Source organism: Amblyomma maculatum, chromosome 1, assembly GCF_055883805.1.
Source record: "Amblyomma maculatum isolate TAMU_Amacu chromosome 1, ASM5588380v1, whole genome shotgun sequence".
NCBI lineage: Eukaryota > Metazoa > Arthropoda > Arachnida > Ixodida > Ixodidae > Amblyomma > Amblyomma maculatum.
The window spans coordinates 326566277-326585223 of NC_139344.1; the positions used below are offsets into that span (position 1 = coordinate 326566277).

General features: G+C 45.8%; 1 protein-coding gene across 3 annotated transcripts in view; it reads right to left on the reverse strand.

Moving 5' to 3' along the window:
• Window positions 1-18947, reverse strand: part of LOC146207360 (uncharacterized) — a 51166-nt gene that overhangs the window by 27258 nt on the left and 4961 nt on the right. For 2 of the 3 annotated variants that reach the window (XM_084586787.1, XM_084586867.1), the window contains exon 4: window positions 2971-3035. In XM_084586787.1, coding sequence (XP_084442913.1) covers window positions 2971-3035 — 65 coding nt within the window. Of the gene's footprint in view, window positions 1-2970; window positions 3036-14612; window positions 14993-18947 lie in introns of those variants that run through there. The other variant, XM_084586826.1, reaches the window with a different exon arrangement.

Genomic DNA, 18947 nt, shown 5'->3' on the forward strand with positions numbered 1-18947 from the left:
CCTCACTACTTCAATGTAAACCTGTCTCTGGCTTCCTTGAACCTTGTCTGCCCAATCCACACTACACGAATTTCAACAAGGTACAATGAATGTCGTCAAGGCAGAAAACTGGGCTAATCGGTTTGTCATTAATAAAAAGACTAGCGCATATAACACGGACACAGACATAGAAGAAGACAGGACGAGCGCTGAACATCAACTGAGGATTTACTTACAAAAAAGGTACATGAAAGCACTTCGGTGGCACATGCGTACACTAAGTGAAAACCATACAAGCAAAACCTAATCAAAATGTGGCACTGTTCTTTGGGTACACTTCTTTTCTGGATAAGGCGATTGAAGGCGCACTGACACACTTATCGCCTTTCCTGTTAATGTGATATACCTAACATATCGCACGCCCTAACCTTGTGCCTCCACTACCAAGCACACACGTTGCATCAAATGCCGGCACGCACCCGCAACGCTTACAATGGTTGGCCAAATGGCCGCCCCCCGCCAATGAATCCACCAATGTACGGTGCTTTCGTAGTCTATCATTTAGGCAGCGACCAGACTGCCCCACGTAGCATCTACCGTAGGAGAGGGGTATGCAGTAAACGACGCCGGCAATGCAGGTTACAAACGCGTTCATGTTTTATGGTGCAGACCGGCTTCTTCTTCTCATTGATGGCTTTGCACATGCGCACCGGCTTTTCGGGGGCAGTGAATAAAACGTCCACACTGCACTTGTCTCCAACTTTTCTTCAGCCGTTGCGATAGCTGGTGAACGTATGGTATTGCTGTACGCTTCAGCCTTTTGCATCCTCTGTCGTCTGGCATGACAATGCAACCACCTGCCCACAGTAAATCCTCAGTTGACGTTGAGTGCTCGTCCTGTCTTCTGCCATGAATGTGCCCGTGTTATACGCGCTAGTCTATTTATTAATGAGTACAATGAATATTGCTGCGGCGAAGGAACGGGACAAGCAGCACAGACTCGCTCTCCTTGGTGGTCACTGAACTCGCATTCTGGACCCATGCATTTCGTACTCTACCGCTCATGTGAATGCGGGAGTAGGTTCTGCCGGCTGGTGGCACCCCCCCGCCTTCTCCCCCATGTGAATGCCACTTAAACTTTAAAATATGCAGCTTCACACTGGAAAAAGCAGATATGCACCTCAAAAATGGTTCACTGTGACGAGAAATTTGTTCCGTTACTTTCTGTGGCGGGCTGATGCGGAATTTGAAATGTTTCGTTGCAGTGGGATTTGACTGTAGTGCTTCTTTAACATAGTGATTATGCCTTGGTGTAGGCGCTGGCTCTTGGCTGTCATGCTTTCCAGTAAGAATTTCACGCTCACTGCAGTCAGCTTTGATGTAATATTATGACTTGAGGTGTGTGAATATAGAAATTTTGAAATAAGGATCATGAAAAAAAAAAAGAAAAAGCCTTTAAATATCAAATTGAATATTTAATATCTGATCAGTGAAAAAAAAAAATATATATATATATAGCACACAATGGTCATCTTGTTTATTTAGTATTCACATGGTATTTGCCAATAAAATTAAATTAGAGCTGCACGAAAGTGTATGCCCTACTGAAAAATTGAGTATAGATATGCTTTTGACATGTTTTATGTGACACTGAATTAAGAATTACATTATTTTCTTGGTTTCATCAAGCGCTTTGATTTGCGCTCTGTCAGGAAGTTCCACTTCACAAGATAGCAGTCTGTGCAGTCGAGCATTGCAGTGAAGCATGCAGTGTGGTGAAAATGCAATGAATTCAAAACTTTTCTGTGTGTGTGTGATAACTTCAGAATATTATTTGAAAATTCCAAATATCAGTTTTTCGATTATGAATTGAATAACGAACACATTAGATTCGTATTTGAAATTTCAAATATTTGCAAACCCCTAATTTATGAACGAAGCAGCTTTTTGAAATCAAGATGACCTGCTGTTTCGCAGCAACCAACCCCTCGTTAAATTTACGCAGGCAACTGGCAACCACCTCCTGTGTCATCCATGCCAGTGGATCCATGCCTAATAATTTTTTTTTTAAATATTGTAGTGATGTCGCAGAACGAAAGTGAAGCTCGAGAGCAGATGGTAGATTATGCTTGTTTTGCCTCTGCATTATATTTCCTAGTCTGTACAGACCCAAAAGGCACAGTCAATAATTTCTTTGCCTGCACGAGAGATACTGCTTGAATTTCTGGCCGTTCAGTGGTTTAAACTATCACGTCCTAAAAGCTCGCAAAAACACCTGGACTAGGCATGTAACAGTGGACTGCTTAGTGAAAAATTCCAGGCACAGACCTCTCACTTCAATGCACAAATCTGTTCACCTGCAAGCACTTTGGAACCTTACTGAAGCTGTTGGCACACCCTCACTCCATTCTCCCCCATGCCAAACACGGTAGTGTATGCAACATGTTTTGCCACTGCAACATTTTTCAGTCTGCTTTAAAAATCTCTCACAATCTTCTGCTTTGTTTTGATGAGAAAAAAAAAAAAAAATGCTGTTTCTTGCCTTTAAGATAAAGCCGCACCAAGAAAACACATTTTTGTGTGATGTCTAACAACAAGACTAAGCACACTGATTTCTTCTCCGTTTATTTCAAACTAGGCTACTGCACACATACCCATGCATACATACAAACTTCAGTGCATATCAAGAGCTTTTGAGGAAGTATCATCAAATGTATTCAAGTTATCCAATCAATGCAACCAAGGGAAGTGCATTTTAAAACTTACAAATCCATTATCTGGCACGATTTAGATGTCAGAGCACCTGCTGCATCATTGAGTTCAGCCACTAGGCCGTCGAAGGGGTGGCCCCATCAAAGTGCAATAGCTTCAAAGACCCCAAATATTTTGCAGTCCCCTATTTAAGAACTGCTGTTCTTGAGAAATGAGACCATGCCATTATAAATAAAAACAAAGAATTAAATCTTTTTGCAAAGCACAGTGTTTGCCTACCTCTATGGGCAATGAGCGGGCCTGGGCATTGGAGCCATCTTGTTTGAATACTGTCGGCAGGCCATCTGTAAGCATGAAAGAGAAAGTTATAAGAAAGGGACCATAAAAGCAGTTATAAAAATACCAATTACCAAAGTCGGAACCGATGCATTTGGTTCAGCCAATAAGCTAAACACACATTCAGCAAAAGCAAGTTAAAGGGACATTAAAGACACCCAAATATGCTATCAAAATCTAATAAACTGCATTTGGTGACACTGTCGCCGCATATCCGGCAGCAAAAAATCTAATTATTGCTGAGATATTGCGATAAGAAGGGTTTTTTTTTTGTTCTCGCTGTTCGAATTCAAACTTTTTTTTCCTACTACGTAGTAGGGTAGGATGACGCACACTATAAAGCAAGAGGAGACTTCATGATTGCTGGCGCACAGGGAGCAGAGAATACTTCGCAGGTGCATGCCAAGTCATGATCTTCATTCGATACGCACTTAGGGTAGATGTATCTGCTGCTGCAAGCTCGTATTTCAGGCGCCGCTGGTCCAAAACAAAACTATCTAAGCACGCACGAAGTGCCTGAGCGGGAACATAACCGAAATTAAGCGGACGCCTGTGGTGCCGCCAAGTATATTTTTATATTTGCCTTAAAACATTTATATTGTCTTTTTGTTTTTTCGCCGTCGTTTACTTGTGATAAAAGCATGCTATCATATTCGAGACAAAACTGACTACCGCATTCAAACAATCAATGTAATTCGCACTTGTCAACCTCCGGGATCCCTTGAGCGTCACGTGAATTGTAGTTGCGAGCCTCGGCCATTTCGGCTGTGGCGGCGATACCTGTATTCCTGTTCTTCCTCTTTACTACCTTATAACAGCTCTGTTTTCAGTAAAGCGGTAACCGCATGAGGCGACAACCCCTAGCGATCCATCGCGCGACGCCGCCGCCAATGCCTGTCGTTGTCGCTGGTGCATACCGCACGGAGCGACGGGGATCAGCGACAGAGAGGCGCGTTTTCAGCGTTGCTCTGTTACCGCCGCCTCGTCATTCAGTCAAGGGAATGCAATCACGCTATATCCTATTTCTAACACTAAACAGCATGAGTACGATAAAACACCGATGAAATTTCTTGTAATGCATCGTATTTTAAAGGATCACAGCGCAGCGGTGCACTACTACACTGCGATGCCGACTTGCATTGCAAGCACGTAGCGACTTTCTCCTGCTCCTTTTAGAAATTAGCAATATTGTTACGGACGACATCAAGGAAGAAGAAGCGGGCAGTGGCGCGGACAGGAGCGCTCGCGCTAGGCCCGGCAACATTTTCATTAAACGTCATCTCACTGTCATCGACCATCTCTCTGTCCTCTGTTCTCCTGTTTTCATCGGCTTGCCGTATCGTAACATTTGGTTGGAGGTGCTGGTACTTCATCATCACCCCCCCCATCCTGGTCCGGAGCATCAGCGCCCTGCGACTTGCGCCGTCGGCGAAAGGTTAGGAGGCACTGCATGGCTGTTCCCCAGCCTGCCGGACCCAGCAAGACCTTGCCGTTCCTCCGCCCCGACCACAAGACACGACAAAGGAGAGACTGACCCGAGACGCCACACAAGCCCACAAGACACAAGAGAGACCCGAATGACCTCATGTGACCCCACTGACCTGATGTGCCGACCAAGGACCCTACGACCCAAGACACCGCTACACTTCAAGACATTCTCCCCTGCCTATGCCATGCGGTGCGTGCCTTGGCCTCCGCCATCGAGTCGTGGCAACGTATGGCCCGAGAGCGTCCTGCCAAGGTTCATCGCGAATCATCGTGCCGGCAAGCCATTCTATTCTTCCTTCTTCCTCTTCTTTTTCAAGCATCTAGACACGCCCATCATGATGCCATGGAATCATCAACATCGTGCATTTCCGCGTCCACGATCGGGACGATCGCTCGGTGGCCCCGGGTCATGTTACGGACATCAAGGAAGAAGAAGCGGGCAGTGGCGCGGACAGGAGCGCTCGTGCTAGGCCCGGCAACATTTTCATTAAACGTCATCTCACTGTCATCGACCATCTCTCTGTCCTCTGTTCTCCTGTTTTCATCGGCTTGCCGTATCGTAACAATATCTAGCCACGCTAACCTTTTTCTTTCTTTTATTACCCTTCCAAGCTTTTACTGAATTATCTCGATGCACTCATATATACACGGATCAGACGAAGTGAGCGCGTGAAGGCACCAGGTTCTTCGACCAAACCGGACTAGGAAAACAAACTTCACACGCAATAAAAAGAAGAAAAAAAGCCAGAACGGAAGTTGAGCACCCTAAAGCCCTCTGCGAATGGCTGCCTCGCGAGCTGCTTCCGGGCGACACGCAAAATTTTCTAAAATCCCAGAAACCGAGCGACAATGCTTTGGCGGCCCTCAACTCGTCACACGACGGCGTCGCGCGGCAGCCGTCGCGCGGCATGTCGCCGCGAATTGTCGCCTCATGCGGCTAGCGCTTAAGAGTGGCTTTTTTGTAACCAGGACCTGGCATTCTTTCGATGCAAGCCCACTTCATTTTTCTTTTTAGTGTCCCTTTAATACAAAGCATTTGGCACGAAGTGCTATGTTTTGTAGGCCCGGTGACAACATATGTGAAGGCTAATGCATGCAGTGCCTGAAAAAGTGGCAGTAACCTCATTAGGCGGAATGAAAATCTTGAGACTCCCTTTCCTTTGGCAAGACTGCCTGCTCTACTGTGACATGTCATGCACTTTATTTTGCTGTTACTCTAAAAATAACGGCTACGCAGTTTTCAATGACTGGCCTTTCCCATGCACTAAACTGCGAGGCAAAATAATGCATGTGACATGGTGCAATACCACTTCCAGTTCCAACCGAGCGCCACTGCCATTGCTCAATATCATCACCAGATGTCGCATTCTGTACTGACCTTCCTGTGCATCTCTTGCGCTCAGTTTCAGTTTTGTATGGCAAAGTGTTGGATTTCCTACCACTGCAGAGCTTTAGAAAATTAGTTTTTCTTCGTTTTAAAAACTGATATGGCATTGCCTTGTTCACGGCTTCGAACTCCCAATGGGACTGACCACCCAACTGTGATAGTAAAATAGTCAATCAGTGGGGTTTAGTTAACCCTTTCACTGCCAAGTTTTTTTTCTGCTTGTTCCTCATTCCTTGCCGGGTCTTATTTTTTGCATGCTCTCCAGGCTTGTTTTTTTTTTGCATTTTAGGTACATGAAAAATTTATGCTAGTAATGCTCTACAATGCTCCGAAGGGCATAAGACGTTCCTGATTCCGCTCGTCAGGTTTCATCTTCTTCCTTGTATTCTTAGGTGGCAGGGGCCCTTCCTCGCCGTCTGAGCATGGCTAGTCATTTACCTGAGCTGCCTCATCATTGTCGCTTGCATATGAGTCAGAATCCATGAACAGTTACTGGATATATTCATCCATCAATGCGCGGATGCACTTGGCAGACTTCCTCGCCGCAGCTACAGTGCTGGCTGCGCTGCCGAGACAAGAACAAAACGATGCAGTAATGATAATGATGATGCAGATCTAGAAACAGCTGCCCTAATTATTGTTTGAAATTTGTTTAACAAGTTCTATATGTTTATGTGGCCTCATTACAGATGGCATGAGATGCCTGTAATATTTCTTAGCATTGCCGAGAAAGCACCAGAATGGCTTGTGCAAAGCTATACAGAGATCATTCAATGTAAGCCTGTCCTTGCTGACTGGCTCTGTGAGAAAGTTATGCTAACGCCAAATAAGGATGGGAACGAGAGCCTACTTTTGTAGTACCACAAGCAATTGACGGCAGTGACCATTTTGTATCGCCGTTATGCCTATGCAATAAAGGGGTGGAGGAACAATTGGGCGGAGAAAAGCGGATCACTTCACAAAGCTGCAAAATGGGTTCCACCATTAAAGGAGTATTGAGGACAGTATACTTGTGCTGACCAAATGGGTAGAGATTGCATACAAGGAGTCCTACTGCCTTGTTGTGTGCTTCTCAGGCTATGACAGTGTCCTGCATGACAGATATTGGCATGCCATCCGAATGGATATGAGTGCGGTGTCTCTTGTTATAACTGGAAAACTGGTGGGCGTTGTTGCAGGCGTCCACTCCCAGTCAGTGAACATAGGCAAACTACTGAAACAAGACTGCGCTATGTCTCTGCTGCTGTACATGTTTGTATATAGCGGGGCTAAAACATGTCCTCCTCATGTAGGGTCATAGTTTTCATCTCCACATTACGCAGCACAGACTACCAAATATTTAGATGCTCCCAGACCTTGTAATCACAGACTGTCACGGAATAATAGCAGAAAATACCAGCAAACAACAAAGGCTCATATCCCTTTCTGCTGACTCATTGCTAGGCCTCCAATTTAACAACTAAGGTGGCTATTGTAACACAAGACTCGACTGCATGCTTAGTGAATGCAGCGATGATTGCCGGTGTGCTGCGTGTTAGTGCTGGCCCCCCTCCAGTTTCGGAGAACAATGAGGCGACTACAGTGGTGAGTTGCATAAGGGACCATGTGTTGCGTGACTGGAGGAGTGTCGCTTTCCATTTTCAACACGACCAAAAAAATTAGAGGGCCTCTTAGATGTCTCTTAAGAGGAGATTGGCAAAAGCCTACCCTTCCTCTCCTATCATTTGCCTCTTATCGGCATTTGTTGCAGTGCTACATATAATTGATTTACAGGAAAGGGAAGGCACAGTATCTGTCATACTTTCTTTGGCAAGTGTGAATTTGAACGGTACACCATCGCTTCTGTCACGTGGTGTTTCTTGGCACACATTCAAGTGTGAGATTGCAGATGGCAGGAACGCTAGACAAGAACACACCTCGCGGAATATGACAGATCTCACGCACGGGATTTCGTTCCATGAGCCTAGAAAGGCTTTCGCCTTATGGCGGGGGTCCCACTCCGGCGGCGCGAATGTGCCATTTTAGGCAATGTTTGCGTGAGCATTCTGCGCGTTGTTCTTTTTCGAACATCACAATGTAAGCGTCATTCGAAAGCTTAATATACACTCTGTCAAATGATGTGCGCTGCTTTAGTGTGCCAACGTTATCAACTGCATGAGAGGTGGTATTGCAGATGACAAATTCGCTAGCGTCGTTGATATACCCACTTCGGATTAATTTGCTGAAGAAACTGCTGCACTTAGAACAGTTTTCTTTGGCCTACACATATAATAGGTATTTGTATTAGGGAAAATGATGCGTAATTAGTTTTAATTTAATCAGTATTTGATCGGCAGCCTTTTAAACATGGTAAAGTTTGGCTATTTTGGGCAAGAATATCTGCGCTTTATCAACGTGCACAGCAGTAAAATATTTACCACTTCGGGCGCACATTATAATAGTTGAGTGTACGAAGTTTCATCGAAATTTATTTGCTAGTTCGTTTTTAATTACCTTTCCAATTTGAAGATTTCGGTAATACTGCCTCACACCGCATAGCTTGACCAGAAAAACTGCTCATTCTACAGCCTAGGAATCATGCATGGCAAAACTAGAATAGTAGTTATTTGTGAAAATGAGCGCAAATTGCGCTTTATACAATTAGCACGATTATACTGAGCCTTCAAATATAATAAATTTTTCCTACACGACATTCAATCGAGAAGGTCGTCATACTCAACAACGTGAGCCTTGTTTGAGTTTGCTTTTTTTTTTAATATTGTATTACTGTAAAATAAAGTTAAAATAAGGAGCACAAACCATGGTGATAATTAGTATTTGCACCTGTATTCGGTCATTAAAGGTTTTTTACTGCTAGCGCCATCTAGGTAAAAGCAGCAAAAGTGTGAGTTCATTCAATTGCCAGGAGAGGCGCGCGTGACTACACTCCTTCAAAGTATTGAAGCTAGTCAAGAAACCTAGAAGTCAGCTTCTCTGCAGTGCAAAAACCCCTTCACCATGGCGGCCAAACCTGTTTTGGGGGCAGAAATCAGGTGCAGTGCAGGAGACGTCTATTGTGGCAATAATGGCCACGTCCATTTGTCCATTTCCTGCACCCCTCTTCTTGTCGCAATTATGGGATTAAGAACCCCTCCGTTTGTGAGTGCCATTCATAACACCTCCCCTGCCCCTACCTCCTCCAGGCTCTCAATAGTGAAGGAATTCTGCTCAACACGTTTGCGCATGACATCAGGCTGGACATAGAAGTATTCTGCGCTGCACCCAATTTCTGCCCTCAAAACAGGTTTGGCTGCCATGGTGAAGGGGTTTTGCTCTGCTGACTTCTAGGTTTCTGCAACCCACCTATACTACTTTTGTGCTGTGAAGTGTTTTGCTTTTTGCTATTTGCATTGCTGTTTGTGAGGTGAGTGTCGCACTTTTCAAAAATTCATTGCCTGTCGAAACAACTTCTTTCTGCAGCAGATCCAGTTTCAAACATTCCATAGAGGAAGAATTTCGACAACTCTCTCACCTGATGCAGAGGCTACAATTCATGATCTAGAGGAAAGCAGAGAGTGTCAGTGGAGTGAAAGGAATGAATGAATACCTGGAGGCACCACTCGATCGAGAATGTGGTGCGAGACACCACTGGTTCTTAGCACAAGGAGACGCATCTACTCAAAGTGGAAACACAAACAGTTCATTAGGGAAGGACCGCGGAGTGAAAGTTTTTTTAGGTGACAAGACATGACACGCACACTGCGTGCGTGCACATGTTTTGCGCGCATACACTGTGGTTTATGCGGGGGCTATTCGCTCGCACGAACCTGTACATGGTCACCGCATCACCCTTTGCACTCCTGCATTGTGTGCGAACAGTGGACGCTCGCCTGCAGTGCTAAGCCGCTAACCTTCACGCCCAATCGCTGAGGGGCTTTGCACTATTTTGTGCTTTTCTGAATATACTTCTGGCCCTGTACTTTTTCCCTCACGCATTCGTATTTTGCTAGGCACTTCAGGCTCGGATAGCAAGTGACACGGCTAGCAAAAACCAAACAGAATGCGCAGAATCTTCCGGTAAATTTACATGTCTCGGGCTTGCTTTTCGGCTGGCGACAAAAGGGCAAATTTATCAAAATTAAGACATGCCTTGACAGATTGCAGGTTGCTTGGACGAGGTTCTTCATCCGTGCGCGCAGTTGGTCCAGTGGTATTTCTCGCAAAATCTAGACATTATGTGTTTGACAGCGAGTGCTACGGATATCGCCACGTTATGCTGCATGGTGTGCTGGCAAAATGCTCGCACGTGACATCACGATACGCCATCTGGCGTACCACGCGTATGATCCACCGTTTAGATGCTATGTGCGTCATGCGACTCTCAAATACTGGTCGAAAAAGGAATAGGACAGTAGACCAAAAGAAATAGTTTCGGCCAGCAGTATCGAGTGATTGTCTCCTTCACATCTTCGTTGGTGCGTGCTCTGTTCCCTAGAGCTTTCAGTGGCACACGTGTGCTTAGGTGCAGCTGTCCTCTCGGAAAGCACCGTTTTGAATGTAGCTTCGCAGCCGCTACAAGAAATACAACTGCAAAAGGACGACGTTGCATACGGAGTACAGATGAAAAAAAAAAAAAAACGAAGGAATTCGATGCTGCTGAACCGAATGTCGAGCGTTAGCTGAAATGAGAATGTACACTGTTTTGGTTCAGTGCTTTTCATGCTTATAAACATTACAAATATGTGCTCATAGATAATCAAAAACCAGACGTCATCACCGATAATCACCGTAATGAAACGATAATGAAACGTAACAGCCGTTGTACGTCTGTCTAATTGTATTTGGTCACTTACGAAGCGTGTATGGACATCTTCGCAAAGGTGGGACAGTTGACCGCACTACGCTGCGTGGAAAGAGAGAAGTTTCGACTGCAGACAGCGTAACATAAACAAAGTGACGCCGAGAGGGCAGCTGGGCGCATTTCACTGTGACAAGAGAAAAGTGCTTGCCTACATGTAAACCGAATTACCGGATTCCTTCGGCGCACACGCAGTGGCATTAGTGGGGCCAAGTAGGGCTAATGCGCGTGCACAGCCGGCACTCTCTACTTCTCTATGCGTCTACGCTATGCTCAAAATAGTAAGCCTCGAAGCCGTGGATTCATGTTTCAAGGCCAGGGGTCTGTTATTATTATTATTATTATTATTATTATTATTATTATTATGCAATGCACCGTAAACGCTTTCGCGGACATTTAGTGCATGTGGTGGGTTGACGGAATGAAGCGCGTGTCTGTATCGGGCGGTCGTGCAGAACAGAGTACTGATATCCATCGCGGCACACGCACATTGACACTGTGTTTAGACTGCCACAATGAAAAAAATCGAACGTATTTATTAGCACAATGACAGCCTCCCTTTACAAGCGCACATGGTCATCCCCGATTAGTCATCGCAGTGAAATTCCAAGCTTTTCGGGTGTTTCTTGCACCTCATTCCGGTTTTGTACCGGAAAAAAAAAAAAAGTAAATAAACGTAGCGTTTGGTTTTGACATAGGACATCGTTTTCTTCACACCTTCGAACACGTCAGTTGGTTTTAGTAAAGTAAGTAGAGGAAGCTCAGAATTTTTGCCTCCGAATGGCTGAATGTCGATTGACACCACCGGAATGAAATATGCGACGATGTGTGGAGTGGAAATCACATGACAGTCTGATTCGGCGCGCAGTTTTGACGTCGAGGTCACCAGCGGCATTTTTCTTTTTTTACTGAAAGCATTTCCGATAACAAACATGCAAAGCAGTAAAAGAAAATAAAACCAAAGATTAACGCTAGTTGTAATCCTTACTGCTTAGCATCAAGGAGCCACGTGGTCTTACTCAAAAAGATTCAGAAATATAAGCGTAGTAGCACAGCTAGCAGTGCGAAAGCAATTCTAAGCAAACACGCAGAAGACACGCGGCAAGATATACCAAGGCAGCAGTTGTTGCTTCCCTCAGGAGATAGGAGCCTGAGTCTTGCACGAAGGCACATTCACGAACTGGGCTGAACCTGTTCAATCCGTTTCGAAATTATTTTTGATAACAATACCACGTCAATTCGATGTAGACAGCTATATGTCGAGACCTTGCGGTGAAACCCACAGTTGACCGCGTCGAGTTATCGCTATAGCTTCGTTCCCACGTGTAGCGAACATCACCCATTTTTGCTGTGCACAGATAACAAATGGCGACCACGCCTTGCAGACTACTTCTTTTTTTTTTTTTTTTTTAGTGATAGGAAGGCAAATTTCCACTCCTTTGCAATGATAAAATCGGAAATAAATGGGAGAGAATGGAAACATAATGTTCAAAAAACAAAATGACTTGAAACAGCATCGCCGCAGAAGAAACTGCATAAATATTCGCAGCATCTGCCATTTTCTTGGTTTAGAGAAATTGCTTCAAGGGTCTATCAACTTGCAACTTTAACGTTCACGAGCATACTTCAGCCGACTGATTGGAAAGTCATTCTAAGGAGCTCTTGTGTGGACAAAAAAAGCAGGAGGATAAGGGTTAGGTGCAACAAGTGGCCCTGAACCAGCTCTGCCATTGGTCAACTCTAATCCTGCTGAAACGCTGCATGGCATAGTGAAACAACAAAACATTGGGGTGAGGTCAACGAATTGCCACCATGATTGATCTCATGATAGAGGAAGAGAGGACAGGGACTGGTCATTTTGGGCAGGGGCTAAAAATATACAGGCACGAGGGACAGGCAAAGCGCTTTGTCCCATGTCTCTCGACCATCCCTGCCTCTTTTTTGCACTTTGTCAAAATGAGCAAACTCCACCAACTAGCCCAAGAAACAGCATTGCAGAGAGACAGTGTGCCTAAAGCTCACAGCCGCTTTTTGTAAGCCTACAAAAGCTAGTAAATTCAGACTAGATTGACCACAATTGACCACAATAATCTGGGCATGCACTGGGAAAATGTTTTGTCTAACATGAAAATGAACACATTCCGATGCCTGTGCTGCTTAGCATTCGTCAAGTTTTTTCTCTCAGTGTGGCGATTGAAGAAAGTATAAAGGCATACCACTTCCCTAAAGTACATCCAAAATTGCGTCATGTTGGGGGTAGAAGTAGCGTGGGGGGAAGGGAACTACTGGAATACATAACCCATGACTCCAAACACACATGCTTCATGCACTGCCGCGCTAACGTCGTCGCACGCGTCAGCCAAAGCCGGTCTGCGCATGCGCGCAGCGCCTGCGTGCATCGCGAGCTCTGATGCTGTGATCTGTCCCTGCCAGATATCTGGCATGTGCTACACGCGTCAAAAACTAGCGAGGGGTTGGGACCGCGCGGCTGTCCCCTACTCCGTTCTTCTCGTCCTGAAGTCCACTTAGCTCCCCCTGCTTCTTTTCTTCACAGAATAGTTTTCTTCACGGTTTTCAAATTTTCTCAGTCCGCGCGAGAGGGTGAGCGAGCCAGCACCACGAACATGCAGGTGCATTCCCCTTTTGCGACGCCTGCCGTGACTGCGGCGTTGACGTCGCGGCGCATGGAAAGTGCTTTGCAGTACCCGCTTTATTTATGGCAGTTACGAGGGTCTACCTACAGAAGGAATGTGAGGATTGACAGCCATGTTTGTCAGTTCTTCGATTTTCCGTACTGTTTCCTCGGGCTGTTTTTCTTTTTTCCATCAATGATGAAACAAACCCTTCACACATTCGTGGGGACAATGTTTGCAAACAGTGTAGGTTCGCCAGTACTTGTCTAAATGGGGCGATCCCCCCCCCTCATTGGAACCGCAGATGAATCAACAAGGGTATCTTATTGTACGATCCCCAGACATGTAAAAAGAATTCCGGGGCTGGTAAATTTCAAATTATGAAATCATTGTCAAGAAACACATGTGCTAGTTGCAAAGCGGCGCATATTTAGATAACTGCTCGTGATGTCTCGCTTTTCTGGTCGTGTTATTGCTCAGAATATGTTTATTTATTTTATTTACATTACCCCTCAGGGAGGCATTACATATATTTTGAATATATTTCAGAAATATCATGTTGCACTCACGCTCTCGAGTGCTGCTAGTATGGCAGTCCGCTTTCTCAACGCACCTTATAGCTAAAAATATCGCAACAAGAGCGCAGACTGACTTGAAACTAGAGCTCGCGGTAGTTATTATAGCTGGAGTACCATTACCTATGTACGCTTACTACCAGCGCTGGTGCATTCGCCTTCAGCCCACCTGCTCATGTTGCTGTATATAGCACAAGGAGCTCAATCTAAAACATCAATCTATTCGTTGTGTCGTCTTCTGACCTTGTGCTCCCGTCCACGTTCCGCGCTGTTACCTCAAGATGCATAACCAACACGCCCAAGCTGCTATTCTAAATAAAAACAAAAATGGGGGAGGGGGAGGGGCGGTTAGCTTACCGTCAACACTATATAGCCTCGTGTGTTTCAATGGAAATGCCTCCACCACCCCTTCCCCCCCACCCCCACCAGGGAAAAAAGAAAGCGGTCAGCGCATTATGAAAAGGAAAGTACACACACCCACATATATCAGCGCGCGCGTCTTTTTTTTTCTACTTTTATTACAACAGAAAAATTACCGACGATTACGTTACTTCCTAATGCGAAATTTGAGCGTATCTCATTGGCTGTTCCAGCTTTTCGATAGATTGAGGCAAAGATTTCGAGCAAGACATGTATGTACAGTTACAGACAACCTTTTTATTTTATTTTTCACACGTATTTCTTCAAGAAACACTCCACTAACAGTTCTTGACTGTCATGAAGGAAGCTTTGTGGACCAGGAGTTCGCGTAAGGCAGCGTGTGGACCTGTAGGAGCGTTGCGCAGCGAAGAGATAGCAGCGACTGACTGATGCCGCTAGCGAGACAAGTCAACGTGGCTCTGCGTTTCGGCTTAGGATGTATGCACCGTGATCCACTTACACCGGAAAACACCGTCGCCGCCACAAAGGAAAAAGGTAGGGGGAGGGGGGACACGCAGCGGCGAATGGTGGCAGGAGCGTGCGCTGCCCTGGCTGCGGAGCTGGTTACGAGGGACAACGCAGACGGCGACGCGAAACGCAGGAACGGGCGCCAAAGAGCTGAGCTCTAAAAAAAAAAAAAAAAAAAAAAAAAGAAAGAAAGCTGTTCAGCACGCCAAATGGCCACATCAGGGCAGCGCGAGGAAGTACATGTCCGGACAAATTCTAGGGGCAGTAAGTAACCGAAGGGCGTCTTGCATTATTCTTTTCTTTCACATACAACAACAGAAACGAATCCTTTGACTCTAAAGAATGCCTCAGTGGCAGCCAGTTATGCATTTTACCGTGGTTAGCGCGAGTGATTGCCGTTCTATGCTTGTTATGAAAGCAGGTGATGCTGGTAGTGAATAAATAAATAAGTAAATAAATATATAGAAAGTACACTGGATTCGCAATGCAGCAAAGACGTACATCTAACCAATGAAGAGTACAGAGGAGATTCAAAGGGGAAGGGTCGAGAAGGAGCGGTCTAACGTGCTTGCGAAACTAACCCGCTTCTACTGGCGACGTTGCCTCATAACTGCCTGCTACCCTCCCCTCTCCAATTCATTTCCCCCAAAATTTAGCCTGAATGCATTGCGGCAGCTGCGTGGTGCTTACCCTTTTGGTAGGTATTTTTTACCTATTTCGCAATGCCGACTCTCCTCTCTAAGGTAAAATGAAATTGGCCATCGCCCTTTTCTGAGCTCATTAGGTTACCAACGTCAGTCTCTATGGTTAGAAAAGCCCGAACTAAAAAGAAAAAAGAAAAAAGAAAATGATTACTGTTGATTGAAACCGACTTTATTGCAATTTTATTATGTGCAATAACGTTTGATAAAAGCAGCTCTGCACCAGACAGCTCGCAAGAATATCCTACTATAAATGCCATAACTTCAAAAGTGATAACAGCTCAAAAGATGGGTATCAAAGGAAAGACAATACAGGTGTCGATTTCAGCCAGAGTTCATGACGAAACCACCAAAGATGTACACTTCGTCTCACAAAATGTTTTTAGTACTGCGAAAGGCCGGGCGCCATGGACCACGAGCACTTGGACACTTGCGCGCGAGCGAGGCAAATGCGTTTCCCCTTTTTTTTTGTACTTTGTAACTAATGTACAAAGCTCCCCCTGTACTTTCTTGCTATAGCTCCCCTCTGCACTTCCCCTCGCTTTCCTCTCCCCATCATTTTGCTTTCCCGCCGGCTGCAGCTTGGGCGCTTCAGATTTTAGATAGCAGTTGAAGCGGCCGGCAGCACTCTTTTCCTTCCTTTTGTTTGAATAACCACTATCCACACCACCTATAATAGGCAATTGTGCTCCCACTGTCGCCCTTGCCGATTCGAGGGGTGCATCGGAGCACAATTACCTATTACAGTGAGCATTTGAATGGGCCAGGGAGCCCCTGCCTTTAGCAGTGGTGCAAATCTCTTGTGAGTCAAAGTATAGTATACAAGGGCCACATAAATACCTTCCATCATATCGCACCTTTCCATTTTTGGTATCCACTTGAGCTATCGTGAACATATGTCGACGATGTATCATCAACTCCCTCAAGCTTCCACTCTATCCAGAACAGTGAACAACAACAAAACGAGGTGGTACTTTTCATTTACGTTACGCACATTCGGTCATGGCCGAATCGAGCAGCGGCTTTCCGCGTCGCCGCTCAAGTTCAGCCATGGTAAGGCAAGCTAACACCCCGCAGTCCTGCTATCCGCTGTAGTCAAGCTAAGAACAGGTGAACGCTTCCCCCTGCGCACGGCAGGGAGAAGAATGGGGCTTTGAAAACCCACCCTCCAACAAAAGAAAGCTTCTCTACAAAGCAAAGGTTGGGTCCCTCGGCCAACTGGGGGCAAGGCCCATAGGCACTTTCTCAGTCCTGAATCAGTGCGTAGCCTGGTGGCAGAATTTGAACTAATTCCAAGATGGCCACCATGGGACCCCCGCCTTAATAGTAAATCAAAGTGGCCTGATGCATATGTTGGGCTATCCTTTTCAACACGACACTGCTCTGTGGTAAATGCTTCGAGTTGCACAGTTGTCCAGCACCCTTGTCTGCCCTCGTGAAATGCTTTCCTTGGTTGCTTTCTGGGTGTGCCTCTTCATGTAGGCTCCGAATTATATCCCTGGTTTGTCGAGAACTTTGGTTAGCCAGGCTTTCAGTGGTGTGAAACAGTGTTCGAAGGTTACGCACTGTGTTAGTTACCCCTGCCAAGCGCGCAAAATAAAGTGCACTTACGGTGAGTGTCACTTACGAAAAGTGCACTCTACCGCTGCTAAATGGCGTAACGTAAGTGCACTTACCAAAGTGTGCACTCAGGTCGGAGCGCATTTGCAAAACTGACTTTGAGGGCCGAGTGCGTAGCCTCGCCGGCAGAAATTTTTTTGCCACAAATGTAATAAGATATGTATACAAGTTGATTTTACGTGTTTTGTACATATTGTTACGTGGTGGCATGACAAGTGATGTAACACGGCAACACAACAGAAACAGAACGAAGTGATGACATGACGATGAAATATGGTTTAACGGCCAGCGGGCAGTGGCGCGGGGCGGAACGCTCGCGCCAGGCCCGCTTCGTCATCATCGTAGCACTACCCGGGGCCACCGAGCAATCGTCCCGATCGATTGCTAAAAATCTATTGCATGAAGTGACGATGAACACAGACACAGGATTAGGACATGAAACGCTGGACATCACATGAATGTGAAGATGGGATGAATGCTTGCCCCGGAGCATCAGGTCCGAAGGCCAAGGCTCATGGACACGCCGAACGGCTTGAGCGGGGGAGCTGTCTTCGCTCGAGTGGTCGTGAGGTCACTTCGTCGTAGGGTCGGTCGGGTCGGCTTTGGGCTCTTCCTAGTCGCCATGTGTTGTGGTCAAGGCTGGGGACGGGGCTGGGGAGAGCGGCTGGTCGGGTCTGAGCACGAAGGGCTGGGGTAAAGCTGGGTGGCGATCTCCACGGGCTCTCGGCCGATGGACCCAGCGTACGATTGGCTTTGACGGAGCAAGGCGAGGATGGGGATGAACCGCACCTCCAATCAAATGTTATGTGGTGGCATGACAAGCGATGTAACACGGCGACACAACAGAAACAGAACGATGTGATGACATGACGATGAAATATGGTTTAAATGGCCAGCGAGCCTGACGCGAGCGCTCCGCCCCGCGCCACTGCCCGCTTCGTCATCTTAAGCATTTTTTGAGTGTTTTACTACTTTAAAAAGCAGTTCTCTGAACTTCATGCTTGGAGGTTACAATTCCTTTTTTAAAACGTTTTTCAGTTGCCAGTTCTGTACTAGCTAGTGCTTATGCAAGTGCACTCCGCTTTCCCGTTTAGCACTGCATAGCATAAAGTCTCTTTCGAGCTACAAAGTGCACTCCGCGTAAGTGCACTGTAACTTGCACGCTTGACTAAGGTATTCATGACGATGAAATATGGTTTAAATGGCCAGCGGGCCTGACGCGAGCGCTCCGCCCCGTGCCACTGCCCGCTTCATCATCTTAAGCATTTTTTGAGTGTTTTACTACTTTAAAAAGCAGTTCTCTGAACTTCATGCTTGGAGGTTACAATTCCTTTTTTAAAACGTTTTTCAGTTGCCAGTTTCGTACTAGCTAGTGCTTATGCAAGTGCACTCCGCTTTCCCGTTTAGCACTGCATAGCATAAAGTCTCTTTCGAGCTACAAAGTGCACTCCGCGTAAGTGCACTGTAACTTGCACGCTTGACTAAGGTATTAGTCAATCCAAACTTCTATTTTGGTTTACCAGCCAATCTGCTGGTGCCATAACCCAAAATTTGCCTTTTGTTTCCGTTTTTCTATTTAGCTGTCTGCTGTTCTCTCGATAGCAGGTCCTTTTTGGCTAAAGAGCGCAAAAAACAAGCATTCTAACTTGGAGATACACCTTGCGTTCAGTTTATTGCCCGCTATGCAGCTGAGTCTTGAAATCAGTGTTCATGGGCACCTTCGGTGGTAAGTGAAACCCTCCTCGTAAAAAAATTAATTTTAATTTTTCTACTACGCACATGACAACCAAA